This window comes from Stegostoma tigrinum, chromosome 1, assembly GCF_030684315.1.
Source record: "Stegostoma tigrinum isolate sSteTig4 chromosome 1, sSteTig4.hap1, whole genome shotgun sequence".
NCBI lineage: Eukaryota > Metazoa > Chordata > Chondrichthyes > Orectolobiformes > Stegostomatidae > Stegostoma > Stegostoma tigrinum.
In genome coordinates, this window is record NC_081354.1 from 87,651,805 (window position 1) to 87,677,126 (window position 25,322).

Here is a 25,322-nt window from a genome sequence, read left to right on the forward strand (position 1 = left end):
GATATTGACAGCTCGGTGGGAAAGTCACATTGCAGCAATTTAGGAGAACAAGTTGGTAAGCACCTCACTGCAACAGATCTGTGATTGGCACAGGAAAAAGATGTCCCAGACTGCTGGCATTCAGATGACTGTGGGAGACCAGCCACCCATGGAAGAGAGGTGCCTATGACAACAACAATCGGGGATTTTATGTGAGCAGCCAGGGAGAAACAGAAACAGCAGACAAGTATGTACTATCATCCTCATTGCAGGATTGCAGCTATAGGGACACGCTATCACATGCATGCAATCATCTAACTGGCTCCATGAACATGCTGACAGCTAACACAAAAAGTCAGGTCAGTACCCTCAGGGTCTGCTGGATTTGTGCACTCACCTACACATTGTTGGTCCGGTTGTCGGTCCTTATGACGAATGAATTGTGTTGAAAGATGTGGAACATGACATGCATAGAACATAGAACATAGAACAGTACAGCACAGAACAGGCCCTTCAGCCCACAATGTTGTGCCGACCATTGATCCTCATGTATGCACCCTCAAATTTCTGTGACCATATACATGTCCAGGAGTATCTTAAATGACCCCACTCCTCACTATTCCTCAGAAGGAGAAAGAGGATGGTTCCTGGTGGCCCCTATGTGGAGGAGGCGTCAGTCACAGGCCTCTCAGGACATTATTAAAGTTCTTGGACTTCAATCCTTTCTGATCTACTTCAACCCTTGGAGGCAAGGAAGGTGCATTTGCTAGACCCTCAACATGTCTGCGCTGCTCAGACAACAATGTTAGCAAGATCACCCAATCAAGGGACTAACAGCTCCTCTGTCAAGCAGGCTCCCTCCTCCCTAGCTGCAAACCTTGCAACAAAACTGAGACATAATAGCAGGGAAAAAAAGAAAAAACCTTTTGTGGACAGTGTTTCCTCTAATTTTCTTAGCAGCTGTGCAGGCAGCGACTTCTATAACCAGATGTCAATGCCATAATTACATGCCAATACAAATCATTGAGCTTGGAACATTGCAGCAGCTGTGATTGCACTGCTTAGAGAGAACATTGCTTGGCGGCATGTGTCACAGCACACTGTATCTAAATTATCACATTTGCACAAATATCACTGGTTTTGCATTACATCTTTTTGTTTGAGTCTCAGACTAGCTTTGACAGTATGATACTTAACTTCATGATTGTATTTGACGTACCGTGCATTTATGTTGAGACCCTAGTGCAGTCCGCTGAAGGAAGATGAACAATGTGTATATAATGAAATGAGTTCTGATGGTACCAACGCTTCACTTGGTCAGACAACCCCGCCCACGGCCGACGGAACCCTGCCCACAGCCGACGGAACCCCGCCCATGGCCGACGACCTCATCGCTCCGCCCACAACCTCCACAGCCTGCAACCCCAGAGGAGAGAGCCACACTGAGCCCTGCCGCATCTTCACCATCCCCCCAGACCTCCCACTGACTGAGGACGAACGGTCAGTCCTTAGCAAGGGGCTCACCTTTGTCCCCCTACAACCACACATCAACGAATACCAGTCACGGTCGGACATAGAGCAGTTTTTCCGCCGTCTTCGCCTCCATGCCTACTTCTTCAACCGGGAACCCAACCCTCCTTCCACTGACCCCTTCACCCGCTTCCAACACAAGTCCTCCTCCTGGACACCACCCCCAGGCCTCCTACCCTCCCTCGACCTCTTCATCTCCAACTGCCGTCGAGACATCAACCGCCTCAACCTCTCCACCCCTCTCACCCACTCCAACCTCTCCCCCGCAGAACGGACAGCCATCCGCTCCCTCCGCTCCAACCCCAACCTCACCATCAAACCCGCAGACAAGGGTGGCGCAGTGGTAGTATGGCGCACTGACCTCTACATCGCCGAGGCCAGACGCCAACTCTCCGACACCACCTCCTACCGCCTCCTCGATCATGACCCCACACCCAAGCACCAAACCATCATCTCCAACACCATTCACGACCTCATCACCTCAGGGGACCTCCCACCCACAGCCTCCAACCTCATTGTTCCCGAACCCCGCACGGCCCGTTTCTATCTCCTTCCCAAAATCCACAAACCTGCCTGCCCTGGTCGACACATCGTCTCAGCCTGCTCCTGTCCCACCGAACTCATCTCCATCTATCTGGACTCCATTTTCTCCCCTTTGGTCCAGGAACTCCCCACCTACGTCCGTGACACCACCCACGCCCTCCACCTCCTCCAGGACTTCCAATTCCCTGGCCCTCAACACCTCATATTCACCATGGACGTCCAGTCCCTGTACACCTGCATTCCGCATGGAGATGGCCTCAAGGCCCTCCGCTTCTTCCTGTCCCGCAGGCCCGACCAGTCCCCCTCCACCGACACTCTCATCCGCCTAGCTGAACTCGTCCTCACACTCAACAACTTCTCTTTTGACTCCTCCCACTTCCTACAGACTAAGGGGGTGGCCATGGGCACCCGCATGGGCCCCAGCTATGCCTGCCTCTTTGTAGGTTACGTGGAACAGTCCCTCTTCCGCACCTACACAGGCCCCAAACCCCACCTCTTCCTCCGGTACATTGATGACTGTATCGGCGCCGCCTCTTGCTCCCCAGAGGAGCTCGAACAGTTCATCCACTTCACCAACACCTTCCACCCCAACCTTCAGTTCACCTGGGCCATCTCCAGCACATCCCTCACCTTCCTGGACCTCTCAGTCTCCATCTCAGGCAACCAGCTTGTAACTGATGTCCATTTCAAGCCCACCGACTCCCACAGCTACCTAGAATACACCTCCTCCCACCCACCCTCCTGCAAAAATTCCATCCCCTATTCCCAATTCCTCCGCCTCCGTCGCATCTGCTCCCACGATAAGACATTCCACTCCCGCACATCCCAGATGTCCAAGTTCTTTAAGGACCGCAACTTTCCCCCCACGGTGATCGAGAATGCCCTTGACCGCGTCTCCCGCATTTCCCGCGACACATCCCTCACACCCCGCCCCCGCCACAACCGCCCCAAGAGGATCCCCCTCGTTCTCACACACCACCCTACCAACCTCCGGATACAACGCATTATCCTCCGACACTTCCGCCATTTACAATCCGACCCCACCACCCAAGACATTTTTCCATCCCCTCCCCTGTGTGCTTTCCGGAGAGACCACTCTCTCCGTGACTCCCTTGTTCGCTCCACACTGCCCTCCAACCCCACCACACCCGGCACCTTCCCCTGCAACCGCAGGAAATGCTACACTTGTCCCCACACCTCCTCCCTCACCCCCATCCCAGGCCCCAAGATGACATTCCACATCAAGCAGAGGTTCACCTGCACATCTGCCAATGTGGTATACTGCATCCACTGTACCCGGTGCGGCTTCCTCTACATTGGGGAAACCAAGCGGAGGCTTGGGGACCGCTTTGCAGAACACTTCCGCTCAGTTCGCAACAAACAACTGCACCTCCCAGTCGCAAACCATTTCCACTCCCCCTCCCATTCTCTTGATGACATGTCCATCATGGGCCTCCTGCACTGCCACAATGATGCCACCCGAAGGTTGCAGGAACAGCAACTCATATTCCGCCTGGGAACCCTGCAGCCATATGGTATCAATGTGGACTTCACCAGTTTCAAAATCTCCCCTTCCCCTACTGCATCCCTAAACCAGCCCAGTTCGTCCCCTCCCCCCACTGCACCACACAACCAGCCCAGCTCTTCCCCCCCACCCACTGCATCCCAAAACCAGTCCAACCTGTCTCTGCCTCTCTAACCGGTTCTTCCTCTCACCCATCCCTTCCTCCCACCCCAAGCCGCACCCCCCGCTACCTACTAACCTCATCCCACCTCCTTGACCTGTCCGTCTTCCCTGGACTGACCTATCCCCTCCCTACCTCCCCACCTACACTCTCTCCACCTATCTTCTTTACTCTCCATCTTCGGTCCGCCTCCCCCTCTCTCCCTATTTATTCCAGTTCCCTCCCCCCATCCCCCTCTCTGATGAAGGGTCTAGGCCCGAAACGTCAGCTTTTGTGCTCCTGAGATGCTGCTTGGCCTGCTGTGTTCATCCAGCCTCACATTTTATTATCTTGGAATCTCCAGCATCTGCAGTTCCCATTATCTCTGATCCTATAATTTCTGTGGTTTCTATGTGCAAATGAGATGGCGCTGAATGTAGTGGTCAGAATTTGATGGGGGTGGAGAAGGGTACAGTACACAGCGACCAATGCATTATGATTTGCCAAGGATTAGGGCACCCACAGGTCTGTGTACTATATAGTCCACTGACCGTATGTAATTTTTGTTTACTCTTAAAGAACTTCACATCAGGTGTGGCTGACTTCTCCCTCACAGGTCAAAACATTTTCAGCATCACTTTGGCTGCGGTCACAGTCATTGTCTTTCACATTGAGTAGTTTTGCGTGATGGAAGGTCCATAGTAAAAGGAGGATTAAGGTCAATTAGAGAGACATAAGGAGCCAAAAGCATGGCTGTGATATTAAATGAATACTTTGGCCTATCGTTGCTAAGAGGTAAATGCTATCCAAATCATGGTGCCAAAGGAAGAAGTTGTTACTATAAAGAGTCAAAATTGATGAGGAGAACGTGTTAGACAGGCTATCAGTACTTAAGGTTGGCATGGCATCATGACCAGATGAGATGCCTTCAAGAGTGTTGAAGGAAGTAACAACAGAAATTGCAGAGGTATTAACCGTGGATCTTCAGTCTTCCCTAGATTCAGGGGAGGTACCAGAGAAGTGGAGAATTAAAACATAGAAACATAGAAAATAGGGGCTAGAAGAGGCCATTCAGCCCTCCGAGCCTGCTCCACCATTCTTCACAATCATGGTTGATTGTCCGACTCAAGAGGAATCCTGCTTTCTCCCCACAACCTTTGATCCAATTCACCCCAAGTGCTATATCTAGTTGCCTCTTGAAAACATTCAATTTCTTGACATCAACTATTTCCTGTGGTAATGAATTCCACAGGTTCACCATTCCTTAGGTGAAGAAATGTCTCCTCATCACCATCCTAAATGGTCGACCCCAAATTCTCAAACTGTGACCTCTGGTTCTGGACACACCCACTAACTGGAACATCCTGGAATAACAGAAGTTGCTGGAAAAGCTCAGCAGGTCTGGCAACATCTGTGAAGAAAAAAATCAGAGTTAATATTTGCATTCCGCTCTGAGGAAGTGTCACTGGACCCGAAATGTTGACTTTGATTTTTGATTCACAAATGCTGCCAGACCTGCTAACCACTGTTTTTGTTCCTGATTTACAGTATCTGCAGTTCTTTCGGTTTTTATTGGGAACATCCTCCCTGCATTTACTCTCTAAGTCTTGTTAGAATTTTATAAGTCTCTATGACATCCCCCCTAATTTGTCTGAAATCCAGCAGAAAAAATCCCAACCTAGTCAATCTCTCCTCATACTTCAGAAACCCATCCCCAAAGTCAGCCTGGTAAACCTTCGATGCACACCCTCGAGAGCAAGACCATCCTTCCTCAGAAAAGGAGACCAAATCTGCACACAATATTCCAGGTGTAATCTCACCAAGGCCCTGTACAACTGCAACAATATACCCCTTCTACTGTCTTTGAAACATCTCACAGTGAAGGTCAACATCACATTTGCATTTGCATACCATTTACCACTGAAGATATTGTGTCCTTATTTAAAAAGGTTGTAAGGATAAGACCAGCAATAACAGACTGCACAGTTTAATTTCACTGGTAGAGAAGTTTCTGGAACTAATTATTCAGCTCGCATTAATTGTCACATGGGAAAGGTAGGGATGTTTAGAGAGGGCCACAATGGATCTCCAAAATGGTATATTATGTTTGACTAACTTCCTGGAGTTTTTTGAAAAGGTAAAAGACAGGGTCAATAAAGATAACGTTGGTGATGTAATCATAGAATCCCTATGGTGTGGAAGCAGTCTTCTGGCCCATCGAGTCACACTAACCCTCCAACTAGCATTCCACCCAGACCCACTCTCTACCCATACCTTGTATTCCCCTTGGTTATTCCACCTAACCTGCACGTTCGTGAACACTGTGGTCAATTTAGCATTGCAATATAATTAGCCTGCATATCTTTGGATTAAGGGAGAAAATCAAAGTACCCTGAAGAAATCCAAGCAGACATGGGAGAATGTGCAAAGTCCCCACAGATAGTTGCCCAAGGTGGAACTGAACCCGGGCCCAGGCTCTGTGGGGCAGCAGTGCTAACCACTGAGTAACTGTGCTGCCGTATGATGTACACAAACTTTCAAAAGGCATTTGACACAATGCCATACAACAGAATTGTCAGAAAAAATTCACATCACGGAATGAAACGGACAGTAGCAACATGGATTCAAAATTGGCAGAGAAGGAGACAGCCATGGACAATGGACTTCTTTTGGGCTGAAGGAAGGTTTTGTAGTATTAGGTCCCAGGAGCCGATGTCGCCCTTCTTGCTTTTCTTTAAACTAATGATCTGAACATCGGTACATGGGGGGCAATTTCAAAGATGATACAATACTTTAAAAAAAATTCAAACTGTAAAATTCCAAGAGGACACACGCAAGTTAGTAGAGTGGATGGATAACTGACAGATGACATTTAGTGTGGCGAATTGTGTGGTAATGCATTTTGGTTGGAAGAAAATAAATGGATAATATTAAAGGGGTGCGAGACCAAGGGGATGAAACAGCAGATGACAGAAGGTGACAAGACAGACGGACAGAGAAGCATATAGTGTTTTAGGCTTTATTAATAAGGTCAGGAGTACAAGAGCAAGTAGATCACACTTATACAAGAAACTCGTTTGACCTCAGCTGAAGTACTATAAACAGTTTTAGGCACCATATAATAGAAAGTTTGTGAACGCATTGGAGAGACTGCTAAAGGGATTTACAAGAATGGTTTCAAACATGAAATAAGTTCTGAGGATAGATTGGAGAAGTCTGAATTGTTCTCCCTGGAGAAGTAAGGTAAGAAAATAGAAATGTTCAAAATTGTAAGAAGTCTGTTTGGATACATAGGCTAAAATTGCTTCATGTGTAAAAGGATCAAGAACAAGAGGGTGCAGATGAAAAGTGATTTGTAAATATAGAAAATTTGACGTGAGAAAAATCCTTTTCACACAAGAAATAGTTTTGTGGCTGGAGCACATTTCCTGGAAGCATGGTAGAGGCAAACAACTGAAGCATTCAGGAGGGAATTGCGAGATTACTTAAATAGAAACAATGTGCACAAGCATAGGAAATAAGCAGGCAAAAGGCAAATTGAGAGTGAGTGCAGGCACGATGGTTTGAATGCCATTTGTGGTGCACTGTTCTATTCTAGTACTGTCATATTGCATTTTTCTTGACCTCTGTAAAAAATTATTTTAAAAACAAAAAGATTACTGAAAAACAATGTACAAGTATGCTAGAGCTCATTTCCTTTCTGTCAATTTGCAGACAGCATAATAAGGCTGTACAACTGAATAAAACTTACAATAAGGACAAAGTTCAGCATCTGCAGAGCTGAACATTTTGAATCTTGGAGGAATGCTAGTCAGACAACAGTAGTTAACTCAGTCAATTATTACTAAATATAATAAAGTGTTAGTCTTCAATGCTATATCAAATAATGGGTGGCTAATATCCACTCTAACACATTTTTAGAAACAAATTAACATGGGCACTCCCCTCTGACAACAGTATCTTGCTCCATTTCCTTTTATTCCTCAAACCCCTATGAGTATCCATAAAAGATACTTGCACTATGTTGATTTCAAATTTACCCACAGTGAGTCTGTGACTGTATTGCATAGACTTGAATCTGAGAGAACAAATCAACATAAAAATTAGCAAATTGACATTTCATAAATGGTTCTAGGCTTGCAATGCTCCAACATGCTATATATTCATAATCCAAGTTTCAATGTTCATAAAAACCAAAAGAACTGCAGGTGCTGTAGATCAGGAGCAAAAACAGAAGTTGATGGAAAACCTCAGCAGGTCTGGCAGCATCTGTGAAGAAATTAATTTGTTGGGTCCAGTGGCCCTTCCTCAGAACTGATAGTAGCTGGGAAAACTTTGGTTGAAATGAAGAAAATAGGGAGGACAATGGGGTGGGGAGAAAACTTTTTTTTGAATCCTCCCAGGATCACAGATGTCTCAGTGATGTTCAACGTTCTGGGTTGTTCTGCGATCTGGTGTTCAGGTCCATTGTACCTGAAGGTTGCAATGCAGGTCGATAGAGTGGTCAAGAAGGCATACGGCATGCTTTCATTCATCGGACGGGGTACTGAGTACAAGAGTTGGCAAGTCATGTTACAGTTGTATAGGACTTTTGTTTGGCCACATTTGGAATACTGCGTACAGTTCTGGTCGCCACATTTCCAAAAGGATGTGGATGCTTTGGACAGGGTGCAGAGGAGGCTCACTAGGATCTTGCCTGGTATGCAGGGCACGAGCTATGAAGAGAGGTTGAGTAGAGGATTATTTACATTAGAAAGATGGAGGTTGAGAGGGGGACCTGATTGAGGTCTACAAAATCATGAGAGGTATAGGCAGGGTGGATAGTGAGAAGCTTTATCCTAGAGTGGGGTTCTTAATTACTAGGTGTCACGATTTCAAGGTGAGAGGGGAAAAGTTTAAGGGAGATATGCGTGGACAGTTTTTTATGCAGAGGGTGGTGGGTGCCTGGAACACGTTACCAGCGGAGGTGGTAGAGGCGGGCACGATAGCATCATTTAAGATGTATCTAGGCAAATACATGAACGGGCAGGGAGCAGAGGGATACAGATCCTTTGAAAATAGGTGACAGGTTTAAATAGAGGATCTGGATTGGCGCAGGTTTGAAGGGCCGAAGGGCCTGTTCCTGTGCTGTAATTTTTTTTGTTCCATAGACACCTGCTCTCGCCGTATCCTCTGATCCACACACTGTGCAATACAACATCACAGGCACACTCTCAATCTTTCTCTCCAACAGCATCGCAACACACAGCCTCAGGGTTGCACCACTCTGCAGTTACACTTCATTCTCCGGCTCATTCATCATGCTTACAATAAACTTTTTCTTTTCCTTTCAGGCTTCAAGGCCCACAAGATGCAAACACCTCCAAGATACCCATAGCCCTCTGGAACCTTCCTCTCCTCCCCTTCCCTCTGACTCCATCCCCTCCCCTGACCCCACTTCCCAATCTTCTGCTCTCCAATGCTGAACGTTCCATAGTCAAGAAAGGCCTCACCTTTATTCCTCTGCATCCCCACCTTAATGAATTTTGGGCACAACATAACATCGAACTCTTTTTCCACTGTCTTTGCCTCTGTGCCCATTTCTTTGGACAAGAGTCCTCTCCCTGTCCCACAGACCCATTTGCCCAGTTCCAACACTCTCTTTCCACCTGGACACCTCCCTCTGGCCTTTTACCTGCACTTAATCTGTTCTTTGAGAACTGTCGGCAAAATATTGGTTGCCTCAATTTCTCTATCCCCCTCACCAAATCCAACCCATCTCCCTCCGAACTGAGGACACTCCGTGCACTTAGATGTAACCCTGACTTTGTTATTAAGCCTGCCAATAAGGGTGATACTGTTGAAGTCTGGAGTACTGACCTCTACATTGCAGAGGCTGAGCACCAGCTCTCAGATACCTCCTCCTATCTTCCCCTGGACCATGACCCCGCCAAGATGCATGAGGCCATTGTATCTACTACAGTCACTAAACTCATTTCATCTGGTGATCTTCCCACCCACTGTCTCCAGGCTGATAGTCCCCCAGCCCCACAAAGCTCACTTGTACTTCCTACCAAGAATCCACAAATAGGACTGTCTGGGCAGACCCTTTGTTTCAGCCTGCTTCTGCCCCACAGAATTCAGCTCTACCTCGACTCAATCTTCCTCACCACTGTCCAATCCCTGCCCACATACACCAGTGATTCCTGTGATGTTTTACACTGGCTTCAAAACTTTCAGTTTACAGGTTTTAGCCACCTCATTTTTATCATGGATGTGCAATCCCTTTACATGTCCATTCCCCACCAGGAGGGTCTTAGGGCTCTCCACTTCTTCCTGGAGCAAATACCTGAACTGTCTCCACCCATCAGCACCCTCCACTGCTTAGCCAAGTTTGTCCTCACTCTCAACAACTTCTCTTTTAATTCTTCTCATTTTCTTCAGGTCAGAGGGGTGGCTATGGGTACCCACATCTTCCCAGTTATGCCGTCTCTTCATGGGGTACGTGAAACATTCCCTGTTCCAGTCCTCTCCTGACCCCCAACCACAACTGTTTCTCCTATATATCAATGATATCATTGGTGCTGCTTCCCTCTCTCATCCGGAATTGGAAACATTCACCGACTTTGCTTCCAATTTCCACCCTGCCCTCACTTTCACCTGGTCTATCTCTGACTCCTCCCTTCCGTTCCTCAACATCTCTGTTTCCATTTCTGGGGATAGACTGGCCATTAATATCCACTATAAACTCACTGACTCCCACAGCTACCTGAACTATACATCCTCACACCATGCTCCTTGTAAAGACTCCATCCCATTTTCTCAGTTCCTCCATCTCCATTGCAAATGTTCAGATGAGGCCAACTGAGATAAGGGATCCTCTGAAATGTCCACCGTCTTCCTCAACCGAGGAGACCCCAGCACCATTGTCGCCAGGGCCCTCAACTGGGTTCAACCCATCTCCTGCATTTCAACCCTCATTGTCTCTCTTCCCTCCTGCAACAGCAATAGGGTTCTCCTTGTCCTTACCTACCATCTCACCAATATCCACATCCAAAAGTTCATCTGATGCCATTTCCATCATCTCCAGTGAGATGCTGCCACCAGACACATATTCTCCTTCTATCCCTTGTCCGCCTTTTGCAGGGAGTTCCCTTCAGGGCACCCTGGACTACCCCTCCTTCACCCCCAACACCTTCCCACAGCCCCATGGGGCCTTCTCCTGCAACCAGCGAACGTGCAACACATGCCCATTTACCTCCTCCTTCCCAAGTATCCAAATGTCCACACATACCTTCCAGGTAAAGTAGCACTTCACCTGCACTTCCCAGAATCTAGTCTATTGCATTTGTTGCTCACAATGTGGTCTCCTCGACACTGGAGTAACAAAACATAGACTGGGTGACCGCTTCACAGAACATCTACATCCTGCTCGCTAAAAAGACCCTGAGCTATCATTGCCTGCCACTTTAACACACTACCTTGCTCCCTGGCCAACATCTCTGTCTCTTGCTTGTTGCAGTGTCCCAGCGAAGCCCAATGCAAGCTAGAAGAACAACACCTCATTTTCTTCGTGGGGACCCCACAGCCCTCTGGATTCAATATCATGTTCAAAAATTTTAGGGCCTAAACTCTCCCATGTCCCAGCCTTTTAACCCACACACCAGCCTTGTTCTCACATAGCCTGCCATTACACTCTACCTATTGTTAGTCACCAACAGACCCCATTAACAGCCAAATAAGAACCAAAAGAACTACAGATGCTGTAAATCAGGAAAAGAAAAAGTTGCTGGTGACCCTTCCTCAGAACAGAAACATTAACTCTGTTTTTGCCTTCACAGATGCTGCCAGGCCTGCTAAGCTTTTCCAGAAACTTTGTTTTTGTTCCCATTAACAGCTATTTGCCTCCTAGCCCAATCTTTATCAACTCCTTTGTCTATTCGACTGCTCTTCTCTCTCTTTAGGTTCTATCCTATTGTTTACTCCCTACCCCATTCCCCTCCCTATTTTCTGCATATAAACTGCCATTTTCCCGACTAGCATCAGTTCTGAGGAAGGGTCACTGGACCCAAAATGTTATCTCTAATTTTTTCTTCACTAATGCTGCCAGACCTGCTGAGCTTTTCTAGCAACTTCTGTTTTTGTTTCAATGTTCATAAAGCATGCAAAACAAGAATGAACAGTCATAACTTACTCTTGTCTTGTCAATGTCAAATACTTCCAGCCTTTCAGACATGGAGAACAAATTCCTCGTGTCATTAGGGTTTTCATTAGTTGGCTGGAGAACCACACTGCCTCTTCCAGGAAAGACCCACCTAACCAAATGCCAAGAAGTCAGTAATTAGGCCAGTGGGAATTCACCTGGAATCCAGATCCTTGAACATCTGATTGGCTGGCTGTTAGCATTTAGGACCATAGTTGAGGAAGACAATGGTAGCTGCCAGAAGGGCACTCCTGGAGTTCAAGAATCATGAATGAGCCAAGGTCAAATGACTTGTGAGGTGCGCAGTTTCCTGGGTTAGGAGATGAGAGAAGAAGGAGGAAGGGGATCAAATATATGGGCAGGATTTGGCTTCCAGAAAGTATTGTATATGAGTCCAAAAAGGTGAAATACTGAGGAGTGTCATTAGCAACATATACTGTGATGATTTCATATGGATTTCTGGGCATAATGACTTGGAAGAGTCTTGGAGGAGTGAGGCCAAACATCTGGCCCTCCTCAAAGTCTGTCGTCTCATGTCCATTATATCAATGTGGTCTGCAACTAATGAACAGTAAATTACATTGTATTAGCTGCATTCTAGTTAGACCAGAAGATGTTTTTATTCTATCAAACTAGGCCAAGTAGACACTGTAATTTCTTACATTCAAAGAGGATGGTTTATGCAGAATATTGAGTTGCTGTGCCATAGAACATCATAAGCAGGAGACCAAACTTGATTTGATTATTTATATAACATGTGAGTAATAGTCTGAGGTCCTCAGGCTCATAATACTCATTCAGTGGTATCAGCAGATGAAAGGAGCTCAAAATTTAAGAGTCTTATGGGAGAAATCTTTGCAGCAATCCTCAACTGAATACACCAGTGAATGTTAAAAGTATTTCAGACCTGGTAAAAGATGCACTGCAACAGCAGAGCTAGCAATCTCCTGGTTATGGAGCATTATTAACCACAAAGCAGATATAGGATAAATAGTAAGCTGGTGGTCTTTGGAGTTGTCCAACACTCAGTTCAGTGTTGAGCTGATAGGCATCGAAGGCTCCATGACTAATGCTTCAAATCCCTGATTGATTGGGGTAATTTTAAAGTTGTGCTACAATCTAGGCTAGAAAAGCAATAAGTTTAAAAAATACTTACAGATCATGTCAAAATCACTGCCATGATGAATGAGGAACACAAGGCATGGCTACAGACATGGAAGTGAAGGGCCTCAACAAAATGTTCACCTGAAGTCACAAACCCAGGTATATTGCAAAGCCAGTAATTAACGTTATAACATTGAGCAGTTTAAAAGGCTAAGCAGATCTAGTCTACTGGGGAAAGAAAATATGGAACACATTATTAATGTTGCATAAAAGGTAGGAGATTTTTCATAAGAGCTGTGATAAAGGCACAATCATTTAGTTAAACAGCAAGGAGTGGGAGTCAGTCAGTAAAGCTGTGATCAAAATGGGAATCGTTTACTAAAGCTTGGAAAAGTAGAAGTCACACAGGAAAGCTGTGAGAAAGGTGGAAATTAGCCATTTTACTTGTGAAAGGCAAGAATTTAGCTATCAAGGGCAGGAATCCACCATTTTAGCCAGAAGAAGGCTTACATCCTCCATTTTACCTACAAACCACTGGAAAACCCTCCAGCATAGCAGCAGACTGCAGAAGCGCTACCACTGCTGTGAAATAAGTGTTAAGCAAGCAAAACAAAATTATCACTACAGGAAGGCATGGCACCAGAAATAAGTCTGGGTGTAAACACAATTTAAGGGTAGACCAAATAGAACACATAATTGAACATGTTGGAGAAAATAGGTTTTGAAAAGTAAATTATATACTAAATTAGAAGTTGTACAAGGAAGTACACTTCTATTGGGAGCATAGCTGATGTTGAAACAGCTCACCAAGGCATAAATGAGCAAAAGATACTTTTGAAAAACTGTTAACAGCTTTTGACAATTACTTCCAAACTGATGCAATTTTTTAAAGAGCAAGGTTTAATTGAACAGCACAGCATCTAGGGGATCCATAGATGGTTTCATTAATTGTCTTTGTAGATTAATGAAGAAATGTGACAATGGTGAAGTATAATAGATAAATTGTTGTAGTAATTGCTGATGCAACATTGTCAGATTTATTACAGTACAAAGGAGACCATGCTCTAGAGAAAGCCATTCAGATGGTGAGTGAAGGAGCAGTCCGGAAACAACAAAGATTAATCTTAAAATGAAAAGTTCAACCTTGGCAAAGATCAACAGCATCCAATCAAATCATAAGATACAAAATCAAAATCAACAGAAATGAGAAACTAATACAGTGGTTAGTCCCAACACCAGGCCTAAAAATCCTTGTCAGCATTCTAGAGCAAAGAAACCTCAGAAGCATAAATAGTGGCCAGCTATTATAAGTGAACACTTTAACAAAATGTTTAACTCTGCTTCTGTCCCAAGAGATGTTGCCAAACCTGTTCAGTTTCTCGTGCACTTTGGTTTTATTTCACACTTCCATCGCCTGCAGTATTTTGCTTTTACTTGAGTAAATGATCATTTTTTACCTGTAGTTTCATCTATAATATCGCAGCAAGTGAATAACTAACCAAAATATTAAAGTTAAAAGTTTGTATGTTTCAACACAAATCTGCAGGTGAAAATAAAAATCTACAGACACAAATTGAAGAGCAGTACATAAAACTCCATGGAAACTATCACTGAGAAGGGACTACCGATAATTCAAGACATTGTGAAGGGAAAATTACAATTTTTGATACTCAGAATACTGCGAAGAAGAGTTATTTTATTATTTCGTAAGGTGTCAAACATTGATGGCAATAGTATCAGAGATAATAGGAACTGCAGATGCTGGAGAATCCAAGATAATAAAATGTGAGGCTGGATGAACACAGCAGGCCAAGCAGCATCTCAGGAGCACAAAAGCTGACATTTCGGGCCTAGAGCTCTCTGATGAAGGGTCTAGGCCCGAAACGTCAGCTTTTGTGCTCCTGAGATGCTGCTTGGCCTGCTGTGTTCATCCAGCCTCACATTTTATTATCATTGATGGCAATAGGAGCATTTGTTGCCCATAACCTGACTGTCCTACAAAAGAATGACTTGCTAGGCCAATGCAGAGTGCAGTAAAGTGTCCAATACATTGCTGTAGGTTTGGAGACACATATATGCCAGATCAAGTAAGGATGGTAGATTTCCCTGCCTAAAGCACATTAGGGAACATAATTTTTTTTTATTAATATCAATGATAGTTTAAAGATCACCACTTCTAAAGACTGGATAAAAATTTCAGATTTATTGATTTAACTTAAATTCCACCAGTTACCATACAGGATTTTCACCCAAATCCAGACAGCATTAGCCTGAGCCTCTGGATTACTAGTCCAGTGAAATTGCCTGTTTTTTTTTTACCAGGAAAGCCACCATCTATGAAGGAAATCCAAGAAATTATAAATCCTCCAGATAAGTCAAAGAAAAACTGGATATTTCAGCAGGAAAGATTTCCTTTCTCAGGATAATCCAAGAGATTAAAGGTCCTGCAGTCAAAAGGGTCCTGCAGGCCTCAGACTGTCAGGAAGAGAACAAAAGCAACAGTCAGTTCCCAGCAAACTACTAGTCTTCCAAGACTGAACAGAATGCATGCTGGGAAACTAGTAAAACCTCCAAATCACCTGAATTTGTAAAGTCAGAGATTTGAAAGGATATAAGTTGGTTGTAAATGTAATTATATACACAAATATTTAATATTAATGAGACAAAAGTAAGCTTGAGGAGAAGGGAAAATTTGTATATTTGTTTGAAGGGTTATTGCTGAGGAGTGCCATGGAATGTTTTGATGTTAGATGGAATTCTGGACAGAACAGGATATTAATGGAGTGAGACTCCTCCTCAAAGTCTCTGTACAATATCAATCTTATCAAAGTGACCTCTAATTCATTGCTAAAATACAATAAACTGTGAGAGAATCTTCTAATTAGACCAGGAAGTGGTTTTCCTCCATCGGACAAGACAGAACTTACCATTTCCTACACTTATCAAAGAATGGGAACAGCAGCCCTTATCATGAACTATACACTAAAATAAAGCAAAGAACTGCAGATGCTAGAAATCTGAAACAAAAACAGAAATTACATGAGAAAATCAGCAGTCTTGAAGCAGATCTGCTGAGTTAATTCCAGTAACTTTTATTTTTGCTTCATCATAAGAAGTAGTTATTACTGTATAATGACCTTACATGCTCATACAGCTATGGATTCCCCATTCAGTCCCTTGATCAGACACTGAAGATGTCTTGGCTGCAGTATAAATGTACTGAAAACACTTGCAAACATAGCAGCTTCTTTAGCATATAGAATACTCTAGGAGGTACATTTTCCAGTTAGCTTACTTGGCTGAACCATTACAGACCAAACAATATAAATTCCAAGCAGAGTAGAATAATATTGCTTCATAGAAGGCTCCACTATGATGTCACCTAGCATGGTGACAAAACGTCTGAATGCGAACAAGCCAGCTCAGTGCGCAAGTCAACAGCATCAGTTGGCTAGACAGCTGCGTTGTGATACAGAGTGAAGCCAACAGGGTGGGTTCAATTCTCAAACCAGCTGAGGTTACCATGAAAGACTCTCCTTAACCTCTCCCTCACCTGAGGTTAAACCCACCACCAATCATCATCCTAATGAGAAGGGAGCCCTATAACCTGATACAGCTATGGCGACATTACCTTTAGCTTAGCCCTAGACAGGAGGTGGGTCAAGGCAGAGGGAGGTAGAAGGGAGTCAACAGCAAGGGCAAGAGGGTAACTTGCAGCAGGTGCTCCTCTCCAAATATGCGTCTCTCATTTAGGCACCTAGTGCTTTTGAACAAGGGTACATAGTTGCCACTAATCCACAAGCAAGCACAATAGATTTGTTTGCCATGCTCCCTTTGCGGCAAGTTCCCCACTCGCAGCTGGCTGTATGTGATGATCATTAATTCAGCATTAATTGCCCACTTTATGGAATTAAGCCTGCCAGAGGGAAGGCTGTCCATTTCTTTCCTACCCTAGTCTTGATTAGGGTGGAAACGGAAAGGTTATGAGGTCCCAGCTCATTAAATCCTCCCCTCGCCACAGAACTCACCCACGGTTGTAAATCATAATGAAATGCATCACTGCATCAGTTATGTCACTTTGTTTAATCCGGTATCAAGCTCTTCTCTCCCTGAACAAAAAAAAACAGTCAAGTATTATCTAAAAATGAACATAGACCTTATTTAACTTCATACTATTTCACATTGCCCAAGAATAGTAATTCAAAGTGTAGTAGGTTCCCATGACTGGATGACATGTTAGCACTAATATTATATCAGTCAATCAGTCGTCATAACAAGGTTCACTACAGACGCCACAAGTCCACATCACTTGCCAGTTCCCGCAGCTGTCTGTCCATTGTCACTCTTCTAAACATTACACCACATGACTAATATTGCAGTAGTCTTGGGCTGAATATTCTGCTGGGAACCAAATTATCTGTGAATTTTCAGCTGTTTTACGTGACTGTAAGAGTGTTTATCAAATAAAAGCTTTCTCTCAGTACAAATTAGTTTAGAGATTGTCGTTTACTGTTAATTTGGCTGGAACAGGATCATTGGGAATAAGTTAGTGGTATCACTCCATACATCCACAAGAATGAAAATAAATATTAAATTGTTTTTGTCAGCAGTAGAACTTCTCTCCTCTATTAACAGGCAGGAATTCAGCAGGACAGGTTTCAAGCATGGATCACATGGCACTCTGGTGGTGATCGGAGTTTGGTGATGGTGGTGGTACTGGTGATGGGGGCAGGAGAATGGGGGGATTTTGGATTGAAAGTTCAGTCCAAAATATTTAGCTTTCTTCCCACCCTGAAGTTACCATAGCCTTCCTGCTGGCACCCTCATTTTTTTCTGACATCCAGAGGCCAGCAGAATATTCAGGTATGTAAAATAGAATTTTGCCATCAGCAGTGGAAAATTTAATTGTTTACTCTTGGCACTAAGCCCTTGTTGCTCGACTAAAGTTCTTAGATCACTGAGTTTTCTTTTACTGATATTCAAATTTAAGGTTCCTGGCTGTTTAGAAAATTTTATGAAAGTATTCCTCTGTAATCTTTTGAAGCTTAAGCAGCTTGCCATGTATTTCTAGTATGTACTATTAAATATAAAATGGCTGAAATCTTCCAATTTCTAGATTTTCGGAAATGGGATATATATGCATGTCAGGTCACCGCAAAGCTCTGACGTGCAGACTTACATGGAAATTGACCAGGAATTTTAAACTTCCAATGGGCTGATTCTCTGCTTTTGGGTCCATTTGAGAATGTTCTAAGGGCAGAGGCATATTCTAGATGCCTGGGACTTGTATACTTAGGCTGGAAATTTTAAACAGTTTAAAATCTGGTCAAACAGCTGGATAACTTCACAACTGACCTCTTAATCAAGACCTCTTAATCAACCCCACATGCCAACCAACTGACTAATCACCAAACCAGACACAACTATCCCAATCAGTCAAATATACCATCAGCCAGCTGGCTAACCCATTGAATACACAACTACCATCTAACCTGACCTTCCTGCGCACCTGATTACCCACCAATCATCCGCCAACACCCAGTTCATCTGACAATTCACTCTGATTCAACCCAAGTCTTTCAAGCAACTACTCACCCACAAACACAAACTTAAACAGAAATTGCTGATAAAGCTCCGCAGGTCTGGCAGCATCTGTGAAGAGAAATCAGCGTTAACATTTTGAGTCAAGTGACTCTTCCTCAGAAGAGAGGAACTACTCACTCATCTATCTTGACACCTGCCTATTCACCCACCTACTCACCTTATTTACGTACCCACTTCACATAGCCATCTATTCACTAACCCACACTCATATATTAAAAGAATTGGACTTTCAAAAATTTGCCTAAGTACAGCAGCTAGTGCCCTAAAATGGGTTATGTCTTTTCCTTTCCCTCACATTATTAAAATTTTTATACATAAGTTAAATACACTGATCACAATATACCATTAAGCACACTGCAATGGTGCATACAACTTCATTTGCCTGCCTCACATTAATTCGATTGTTTCACATTAGACATGGTGTCTTGCTTAAGTACCCAATAGCATGCCAACAGGTAGGCTTATTGATAACCTGATAGAGGTATTCAAATTTACAAAGTGCTATCAAAAGGTAAATTTCCATGAACAACTAAAATTACTTCATTCACCCATTTTCTGGTTTCAAATGTTTCTATTTTGCTTCTTCACTCATTGCCAACAAAGGACCACAATTATCCCAGTATTATTATTATCCCAATTATCCCAGTTATTAGTACTGGCTGCCTGCGAGAGGTTCATGATAAAAAATTTGCAGTAGGGCTCTCTGTGCCAGAAAAGTCTCACAGTTATTTATTATGATTGACATATCACAAGCAACCAATACTTGTAACCAAATCAGAAGTTGCTGGAAAACCTCAGCTGGTCTGGCAGCATTTGTCGAGAAAAAGCAGAGTTAATGTTTCAAGTGCAGTGACTCTTCTTCAGAACTGACTGTAGCTAGGAAATGATTGTTATATAATAGGGGTGGGGGAGGGAAGAGGAATAAACAGTAGATGAAGATGGAGCGCAGAGAGAGAGAGAGAGATCAACAGTGAACAGATAAAGGAATGGTAACGATCAGCTTCAGAGAATCAATAGCTGCTAATAGGGACGATGAGTAGCTGACAATGGGTTCGCTGTGGGAGCAGCCCATGTGGTGAGATTGTATATTTAAGATGGAGATAGATAGGTTCTTGATTGTCAAGGGGATCAAGGGTTACAGGGAGAAAGTGGGAGAATGGGGTTGAAAAACTTATCAGCCATGATTGAATGGCAGAGCAGACATTATGGGGTGAATAGCCTAATTTCTGCTCCTATGTCTTATGGTCTTATAACAAGGCTGGTGTGTGGGGATTGGGGTAAGGAAATGCAAGATGGTGCTCAGGTCCTAAAATTATTGAACCCAACATTGAGTTCTGAAAGCTGCAGGGTCCCAGTCAGAAAATAAGATGCCATTCTTTCAACTTGCACTGAGCTTTGCTGGAACACTACAGCAAATCTGAGTCAGAGATTTTGGCCAGAGAACATGGTGGTATATTGGCGTGGCAAGCATTAGGAAGCTCAGAGTCATTTTTGTGGACAGAATGTAGATGCTTTGTAAAGCAGTTGCCCAGTCTGCATTTTGTCTCCTCAACATACAGAACACATTATGAGCCACAAATACAATGGACTAAATTGAGTGATGTGCAGGTAAATCACTACTTCACTTGGCAGGTGTGTCTAGGGCCTTGCACAGTGACGAGCAAGGAAGGAAATGGAGAGGTGGTACACCTTCTGTGATTGCAAGAGAATATGCCATGGGTGTGTAGGGAGATGTTGGGAATGGACAAGTGAACCATTGTGTCCTGGATGGAAAGTCTTTATGGAAGGCTGACAAAGCAGAGAGGAGGAATATGTCTCTGGTGGTAGCATCCCACTGGAGGTGGTGAAAATGGTGGTTATTTGGCTTTGGCTGTGGATGCTGGTAGGATGGTAGGGGAGGACAAGGGTAACCCCATCACTGTTGTGGGAACAAACAGAAGTGGTGAGGGCCGAAGTGTGGGCGATGGGTCGGGCATGGCTGAGGGCCATTTCAACCACAGTAGTGGAGAATCCTTGGTTGAGCAAGAAGGTAGATATTTCAAAGGCCCCCTTATAGAAGCTGACATCGTTGCAACAGATATGATGGAGATGGAGAAATTTACAGGATGAAGTTGACTCTTCTTTACAGGAAGCTGTGGGAGTTAGTAGATGTGTGGATATTGATGGCCAGCTCATTCACAGAAATAGAAACAGAGATGTCGTGGAAGGGAAGAGATGAGGCAGAGATTTATTAGCATAGCACTAATGAGCCTTCCTTAGCAAAGCCTCACTTTTCACAGGTAAGTTTAAGTCTTGTAGCCTATGAAATTCAATGCATTAGTGTTTGTTCTGTTTTGTCAGATGCACATTCTGTGTACATTCAACATCTCTGCCTTACTTTCAACAACTTGTCAAATGAAAAAGAAAGTTGAATTTACATCACAGTTTAATCTCGTCAAAATGACACAAAGCACTTAGAAATTTAATTACTTTTGGAGACTACTGTGTTATGTTGGCTTTGTAATAACCCTTTTTTTTGGTAAACACAGAAACATCCCAAAAATAAGAAATAAGAAATGCAACAAATAACATGTTAGTCTGATTTGTGATTGACAGATAAATGTTGGTCAAAACTTTTATGTCCAATTCGATGGGCAGACGGGGCCTAAATCTGATAATTCATCCAAAGATGGGACCTCCAACAGTGTACAATGTTCTAATGACTGCATTCATGTCAAACTATTATTTGATCATATCACACGAGTAGGTCATGAACCAACAATCATCTGACCCAAAAGCAAAAACCCCGTCACAGATCCAAGCTATCACTTATGGTAAAATCATTTCATATCATTTTAGGCCAATTGATGCTGCAAACAAAAAATAGCAGTAATGAAATAAAGTTGTTGATCTGTATGATTGTTCAAATAATTTTACCATATGTTTTTTCACAAGTCATTGCTTTGCTATTCACATTTCAACACAAAACTAGGTGTCAATAGGATATTTGGACTTGGTATGAATAACTGAAAATGACTAAGTTACAGCACATTTTGTATTTCCAAAGACATTCTTTCACAGCAAGCACATCAGTTAACAATGTATGCTTCTTAGACTTCATGGGCTAGTACTAATCATAGCCAAATTGGGGTATGCTTTTGGTGTAGTGCATACTGCCTGTTCCAAATGAGGTGAACAATAGGACCACGGAAAATGCGTTTGCTGGCTTTATTAGCATAGCACTAATGAATTGCAGACAGCAGAGGTGACTTACAGATATAGGAGGGGTACAAGAAGATCAAATGACTTAGATGCTGCAGGCAGTCTTAGGCGAGTCTTTGGGTGAAACAACCAGGAGCTGGCAACAGACTGCAGTTTGAATATGGAGCTACAAGGAGAATCTGTATTTCTGGATCCACCAAAAGATAAGGAAAATGACAAAACTTACCTTTTCTGAGGACTCTTGAGGTCTCTCTGAGGACCACTGATATGGCTGAGGAATGCTAGGAAAACTCTACTGTGGCATATAAGATGCATACTATGTTTGTTTAAAGACTAAATTCTCAGTCCACAAACTGTATATATAATGCCAGCTTCAGGTGCATACCCTGCTGCTGACAGATGCTTACCAGATAGTTCCAGCATAGAACACTGCACACTTTTAGCATAAATAGGGTGCAGTGCAATCCGTTTCCAAGCTGACATAAGCAAAGAATAAAACAAGAATTGTTAAAAATGTCTTTGTGTCAAATGCATATAATTGGATTTTACGTTGGACCTTGAGTCACAATTCAGAATGAGCAACAACAGATTGGTAGCTGGATTTTACTGATAATATTTAGAGTTCAACTAGAATGAACAACTGCTTGAATTAGTACCTCTGGAATAAAGAGAATAATCATTGGCTCATTACTGATCATGAAATTCATGATGTGCTCGCTTGATATTATGAATAACTCATCATAATCTAAAGAACTGCATATTGTTGGTTCTGTTTCAATGCTGTTGTGGACCAGCATTTTGCATCAGATATTTTCATAAAGATTCCTGGACACACAGCACAAGAGATGTGATTTTACAGCCAGCATGCATAACATTTTTAACCCTTTGCTTTTCAACAAGCATGAGAACATTATTTATACAGTTCCCATACATATGCTTAGAGCTAATTTGGCTTGACTAGGATTTCGAATTGGGCATGATGTACTTTTCACTTGAAATTTATCTGACTGTTAAAGAGGTGTCGTTTAGTTATAACATCTGCTGCATGACATTCAATTACATTAAGGGGTTTAACACATTCTGAAAGCCCATGTAAGATATTCACTTTCTCCAGGGGTTGGCAAAAGAAAAGCCTTTGAGTTATTGAATAATCTGTGCTATCATTTCATAACCATTTAAATTGCAGTTTTATACTTCTTGATAGAAGGCAATGCTACAAACATGCATAAATTTACTTTTGTGTTATGTAGAACTACAAATAGAACTACAAATCTTCCAAATTTTGGATGAAAATAATCAGTAAGGCTTGTCTAGACTATTCAGAGTTTGTCTCCCATCAAATAGCAACGCAACATTGATGAATTTGTCAAATATAGCTGAGTACATACTACTGTCAGAATGGTGTTAATACCAAGAAATACATAGATGTATGGGATGTGCAAAATCTATGATTTTTGACATGATCTAGACATATATAGATGTAAAGACAGGCTAAACTTGTGTAAAGCACTTCAAGAAAGAAATACATAACTTGCATCTTCATAGCTCCTTTCATGAATTTAGGATGTGCCAAAACCAATGAAATAATTTTGAAGTGCATGGTATCTCTTGAGCTGCAGCATAACCAGACTGTCAGTGTGTTCATGATAGAGAAATGCAGGGACAACTTTGGGCCTAAAACATAAGCAACAATTATGTAATGCCCAGATAAGATATTTTAGTGATAACAATTGGCCAGGACACAAAGGATATCCCCCTTTCACAACTGTGTCATGAAATATTTTAAATATACATAAGATTGATGGCTTATCCAAAGTGAAATACCACAGACACTCCAGCACTTTCCCATAATCAGCCTGGACTATGTGCACAAGTCAATATAGTAAGTTTTGAATACACAAACTTCTAACTCTGAGAAGAGTGCAAATAGTGATCACAGACAGGGATTTACCACTTTAACCGCTTTAGCTCATCTTGGATTTTGCTGAGGCTGTTCATTAATAGTCTTGTCACAAATATTTTATGATTCTCTGATGATAGCTTCTTAGCAATAAAGTTCCTGAGCTTCTTCTCTTGGCCAGGATTTTTTTTTATTATCTTGACGTGAAATAACTAAATGCCAGAAAATTCTATGATGTTGGGTCATGATTTATGAAAACCATGGCCTACAAACACAACATTTTCTAATGTATGCTTCTGATGTGTGTTAAGATAATTGGAATGGAAAATCCTGGACACTGTACCCCAGAACAAAGTGTTAAAATTGTGATCCACATGTATTTATCCTGTCGCTTATTTCTGGCTAGAACTGAGCTTCTTTCACTTCTTTTCTGTGGAAAAATGAAAATGATATTGTCCCGTGTATAAAGAATCCGAAAGTATAGTGGATAACAGATGGCTTATAAATGTCCTATCTGAAACTGTGCATCAGAGGGTTTTATGATTTAATGTTCTTTTTAATGTAGCTATTGCTCCTAAGCATAGCTGTGTGGTGGATAACAAGGCATTGCATTAATCATCTTGACTTGAATCATCATGTTTATTAGGACAGTCAGATTAGCAGAGGAAATCATGAGGAAAAATTCATAGGATGTATCTGGGAGAGTTTCATTGATCAGTATGTGATGGATACTATCAGGGATCAGGACATTTTGGATATGATGGTGTGTACTGAGGCATGTTTAATTAATGATGACAGAGTAAAAATCCCCTTGAATACAATGAGCTCAACAGGGGAGCATTTAGCATTCCATTTTCAAGGGAGAAACTTGGGTTTGGAACATTTTTGCTGAGCTGAAATAAAGACATTTAAAAAGGAATGATGGCAGAGCTGCTGGAATGGACTGGGAAAGCAGTTTCACAGCAAAGTTGGCTAAGGAATAAAGACGGATTTTGAAAATATAGTTCACAGCTCACAGCAAAGGGAGGAAATAAACTTTCAGGATAAGCTTCCGGGTAATATCAATATGGACAGCAAGAGCTTCTTTAAATACATAAAAAGGAAAAGAGAAGCCAAAGTGAACATCGGCCCATTAAAGAAAGCAGCTGGGATAGTAATAGCGGGGAACCAGGAAATGGCAGAAGAATTGAAGAAATACTTCACACCAATCTTCACTATAAAAAAAAGCATTCCAAAATTATGAAATACTCAAGACAAAAAGGAGGAGAGAAAATAAATACAATAATTATAATAAATGAAAAAGAGCTAGAGAACGTTTGATGGGGCTTTTGACCAATAAATCTATAAGACTTACAGAATGCTTCTTTGAATATTAAAGCAAGTAACTACAGTCTTAGTGAATGCACTGATAGTAATCTTCCAGGAATCCTTAGATCCTGAAAAAAGTTCCAGATGATTGGAAGACAGTCAATGTGCAACACTTTTATTTAGAAAGGCAAGGAAACTTAAAAAAAAGAACTTTTTTTATTCATTTGCAGGATGAGGGTGTAGCAGCATTTATTGCCCATCTTGAATTTCCCAGAGGTCAGTTAAGAGTCAACCACATTGCTGTGGG

The 25,322-nt window shown here is 42.7% G+C and overlaps 1 protein-coding gene across 3 annotated transcripts in view; it reads right to left on the reverse strand.

The window, feature by feature from the left end:
• The window catches only part of ppargc1a (peroxisome proliferator-activated receptor gamma, coactivator 1 alpha), a 622,893-nt gene that overhangs the window by 144,150 nt on the left and 453,421 nt on the right, over positions 1–25,322 (reverse strand). For all 3 annotated transcript variants that reach the window (XM_059646956.1, XM_059646948.1, XM_059646961.1), the window contains exon 3: positions 11,890–12,010. In XM_059646956.1, coding sequence (XP_059502939.1) covers positions 11,890–12,010 — 121 coding nt within the window. The remainder of the gene's footprint in view (positions 1–11,889; positions 12,011–25,322) is intronic.